The following is a 4,716-nucleotide window of genomic DNA, read 5'->3' as shown; positions in this document are numbered from 1 at the left end:
GTGTTTGTGCTGGTGGTGCTGGTTATGCTGGTGGTGCTGGTGTGTGTGTTCCTAAATACTTGAGTACAACTTGCTCAGTCTGTAAATGTATACTTGTAAGTATATGCTTTCGGGGCTTACCATTTGGTATTGGATAATTAATTGGTGTGCTCTTCCCTGAGAAGACTATTTCTCCAGCTCTCAGCATTCCTTAGTTGCCTGTGGTTCTTTGTGTAGAGTTGAGACCTCACCTGGTTGTCTGCGGTTCTGGGGATGGGACCCAGGGCCTCATGCACACAAGGGGAACACTACCAAATGAGTTCCCAGACGACTAGTGTTTCCACAGTGGGATCTATTGTTACTCCTACTGCCAGACTTATTTATCAAAGTTGCTGATTGAGAAAGGGAAAGTGGCAAAAGTTCCCATGATGGGAACTAAAGGGGACAGCTGCTGCCACCTGCTGGGGGTGCCCACTAACTTCAAGCAAATTCTCTTCTGCCTGCAGCCTCTTCTGTGACATCTGGAGCCCAGAGTGCTCCTGTGGGTGGCACCCAGGATGAGTTGGCCCAGCGTCTGTGCCCGGGCAGCATGTTGGTGTGGTCTAACTGGAGCATGGGTGCACCTTCCAGCTCCTGGACATGTCGCTTCCTGCAGGGCAAGTGCCCATAGTGTGGCACAGGCCTGGACAGTGGAGAGCGCTCACTCACGATCGGGGCCCCCCCATGGTCGTAGCTGGGAAACAAGACACCACACAGAGGCACCAAGAATGAGAAACAATGTGGGCATCAGGGCAGGGGGCAGATTCCTTTAAGGCCTATAGGGACGTAGGTAGGGGCACCTTTGGAGGTGAGACAAGGGCACAGGACTTGGGCAGGTGTTTAAAGTGGGCATTAGGGACAGTGGGCACAAGACGGGCATTGACGAATAGCAATGGGCAAGGGATGGGCAAAAGGCATGGAGTGATCATATAGGGGTAGGAGGCAAGGGACATCGACACTGGAGCATGGGGTAGATGAGGATGGGGCATGGAAGTGGGCACAGGGCATAGGCGCACAGGGAATGTAGGCGTAGGATATGAAAGCTTGGCCTAAATCCTGTGTTTGGATGCCAGTAGCTAAAACACAGTACCTGTAGAACTCTTGTCTTTGGAAAAATGAACACAGCTTTAAGGCAGAATCCAAGACTACAGGCTGGCTTCTTCCCAGGGCCACTGTTCTTTACAGATTGCTAGAGGGGAACCTACTGAGGGTGGGGTGGGGCTTTCAGCAAGGACGATGTCCTCTTTGTCCTCCCCCTGCCTTGTGAGTGAGGTGACTTATCGGATTCTGATTATGGATGCCAACATAATAAATCCCTTTTAACAATGTGTCAATGTGCCTCTGCTTTTTTTCTTATTTCTTGGTGCTGGGACTCAAACTCTGGGCCTTGTGCATGCTAAGCATTTGCTCTGCCACTGAACTACACCCCCAGCCAATAAGCCGCTTCTGTGTGGAGAAAATGGTGTGATTTGGCAACAGACTGAAGTTCACTGCATTTTTTCGTCCAGCCATTTCAGGAATGTTTATTGAGTTGCTGCTGTACTCCAGTGCCCAGTGCTGGATATGGGGGACAGGCCAAAAGAGTGTTGTCTTTACTCTCTTGGGGTTCACAGCCGGCTTCCAGCTGAGGTCCTAGGACTGCCCCCACTCCTGACCTTCACAAATGTGATGATGGTAAGGAGTTACATAACAGCTGAGTTAAAAACCAGGTTTATCATTCACTAAATGTGCAACCTCAGGAAGCGACTTTCAGAACCCCCACCTGTGAAGTGCTCTGCAGAGGGCATGGTGTGAGGTGTGAGTGCGGATGGGTGGATAAGCTCTCCAGGCCCACTACAAGTGGCCACTGGCTTGGGAAGGGGCAGAGAAAACACTGACCCACTGGACAGGCTGACTTCGGCCACACCCTTGCTGTACCCCAGCTCCAAGCTGAGGTTGGGGGAGCCTAAGTTCATAGGACATCCAGCCGGTCCTCTGTCCTCCGAGCTCTCCCAGGGCCAAGGCTTCTATGGGATCCAGGTTGAGAGCTTGGCCCAGAAGGCACTCCTCCCCACACCAGTCACTAGAGGGCGCCAGGGCTCGGGGGAGCTGTGTTGAGCAAGCTCCTTCCTGTCCTTGGAGCCCTCCAGAGTCCACAGGCCAAACACCGGGACCTGGAACAGTGCGGCTCCAACGGCTCTGGCTCCGCAGTGTGGGAAGAGGGTGGCAGAAGAGAGGAAAAGCCAGAACTAGGGTACTTGAGAAGCCTCTGTGGCTTGTCCCACTCCATAGGGACACTGCTTAGATTCCACCCTTCTCCCCTGCCCCACCTCAGGTCACACCTGTGTCTCTGCAGCCCCTCTGTCTGTGTCCAGGTTTCTTCATTTGTTTCAGCTACTGCGGATGACAATCTCTCTGTATGCTATGGTCCCTCTCCGAAAGGTCTACTCTCTCTCTCTCTCTCTCTCTCTCTCTCTCTCTCTCTCTCTCTCTCATCTGTCTGTCATCTGTCTGTCGTCTGTCTGTCTACCCGTCTCACTCAGTTTCAGAGCCTGGCTCTGCCCTCCCACCTCTTCACCCTGCAGAAGCTCACAGCTTCCGACTGCTGGCCTCTCTTGCCCGCCTCCTTAGACTTGACAAGGGCGGTGAGAGAGGAGGGAAGGGCAGCGTGGTGGGCCCACCTCCTTTTGCCTTTCTAGGCTGGGAGGCTGGGCCAGTGGGTCTTTTAACGGCTCGGGCAGCCTGTGCAGATCGCCAGCCCTGAACACTTTGCCTGGCTCTGCAGTCAGCATGCAGCAGCAACCATCATCAGGGCCCTTGGCTCCTTCTGCAGAGCCCACCAAGCCCCCTTACAGCTACATAGCCCTGATTGCCATGGCTATCCAGAGTTCGCCGGGTCAGCGGGCCACCCTCAGTGGCATCTATGGCTACATCATGGGCCGCTTCGCCTTTTACCGGCACAACCGGCCAGGCTGGCAGAACAGCATCCGCCATAACCTGTCCCTCAATGAGTGCTTCGTCAAGGTACCTCGTGACGACCGCAAGCCGGGCAAGGGCAGCTACTGGACCCTGGATCCCGACTGCCATGACATGTTCCAGCATGGCAGCTTCCTCCGCCGCCGCAGACGCTTCACCAAGCGCACAGGTGCCCAGGGCACCAAGGGCTCTATCAAGGCAGACCCCAGGCCTCTCAGATCCACCAGCCGGGACCCAGGCACCCCTAACACCACTACTGGCAAGTTGTGCCCATTCCCACCAGAGGTGCCAGACCCCAAGGGCCTAAACTTTGGGGGTCTGATGGGGTCTTTGCCAGCCAGCGTATGTACAGCAACAAGTGATGCCAGGCCCCAGTTGCCCATTGGACCCAAAGAGATGTGCTCACCCAAGTCTGCAGGCCCAAGAGAGCTCACCTCGCCCTCCCCGTGCCCAGCATTCGGCTTTTCTGCTGCCTTCTCTGAAGCAGAGAGTCTCAGCAAGGCCTCCACACCTGGTGTGGCCCCTGAGGGCATGGGGAGCAGCTACCAGTGCCGGATGCAGGCGCTGAATTTCTGTGTGGGGACTGACCCTAGCCTTGAACACCTCTTGGCCTCGGCAGTTCCCACCCCCGCACCTTCGACTCCTTCAGCCTCTCACCGGGCCCCACTGCCCCTGCCAGCTGACTCCAAGGAACCCTGGGTGGCTGGGAACTTCCCTGTCCAGGGAGGTTCCGGGTACCCCCTGGGGCTACCTCCTTGCCTTTACCGGACACCAGGAATGTTCTTCTTCGAGTAAGTGACTGCAGCGGATTGCTCTGCAGGGCCTCCGTCAACTTTTCTCTGCAGATTTAGTCTGGCTATAGGACCTAGGACACTCTTCAAGGACCCAGCCCTGGCAGGCCAAGGACTGTGAGGAACGGAAGGCAGAAGTGAGCAGTCGTCAGCCAGATGCCCCCGGTCTCCTGACAAACTTGGGATGGGGCCCTCGAGACTTTCTCTGTGGTTCTCAGGGCTAATAAAGCCAGTGTGATGGTGAAGGTCTGTCTGAATGACTGGGGCTAAGGGTGTGTGGGCACTGTGGTATGGGGGGTGCTCTAGGGGAGGGGGACCTGCCTGGAAAGGTTCTGCTTGAGACTTTCTCCTGCTGGGGACTTTCTTGGGGAGTTTCCCAGGAAGGGAAAGTAGGGCATGAGGGCAGGCAGAGGGGAGAAGCAGCCAAGATCCACAGAGTATGGGAAAGCCGGGCTGGCGGAAGAGGCTGCCTTCAGGCCTTGAACGGTAGCTAGATGCTGTCTTTATGAAGCTTCATCATGCCCACTGCCATCCCCTCCTAGGCTTGTTTCTGTCATCTTGCCTGGGTTCTATGGAATATCAGCCCAGTTTACAATAGAAGAATCCAAGGCTCGGAGCTCACCCCAGCTCCAGGAGAAGATCAAAAGACTAGCGAGTGCAAGGGTACCCAGGTCTGTGTGGCTGACACAAACTGAGGGAAGTACAGGCTAGAGAGCTGGCTGGGGACAGTGTAGGATGCCCCAGAGGAGAAATTGAGCCTTTCTGAACCTGGGGCTGATAAGACACCCTTCACTCTGCGGACAGGGAATCGGGGTTTAAAGGCAGCGCCTGGTCTTTATTTGAACTCTCCACAGTGATGGGACCTCTCCTGGGTCCCTGGGTCTCTGAGGTCTCCTGCTTACTTTTTGCCGAAATCATATTGCATTAATTTGTGTGTGTGTGTGTGTGTGTG

General features: G+C 55.2%; 1 protein-coding gene across 1 annotated transcript; it reads left to right on the top strand.

Annotated features, from left to right (window-relative positions):
* Nucleotides 1-2,770: 2,770 nt before the first annotated feature.
* Foxs1 (forkhead box S1) lies at nucleotides 2,771-3,988 on the top strand. The gene has a single exon (XM_005363212.2). The coding sequence runs from the start codon at nucleotides 2,788-2,790 to the stop codon at nucleotides 3,766-3,768; it is 981 nt and encodes a 326-aa protein (XP_005363269.1). The 5' UTR covers nucleotides 2,771-2,787; the 3' UTR covers nucleotides 3,769-3,988.
* The last annotated feature ends 728 nt before the right edge of the window (nucleotides 3,989-4,716 follow it).

Source organism: Microtus ochrogaster, linkage group LG8 (assembly GCF_000317375.1).
Source record: "Microtus ochrogaster isolate Prairie Vole_2 linkage group LG8, MicOch1.0, whole genome shotgun sequence".
In the NCBI taxonomy this organism is placed as follows: Eukaryota; Metazoa; Chordata; class Mammalia; order Rodentia; family Cricetidae; genus Microtus; species Microtus ochrogaster.
This window is presented reverse-complemented; position numbering and strand designations above follow the sequence as displayed.

Coding starts and splice junctions, on each gene's coding strand:
- Foxs1 (XM_005363212.2), top strand. CDS start 2,788: ATGCAGCAGCAACCATCATCAGGGCCCTTGGCTCCTTCTGCAGAGCCC.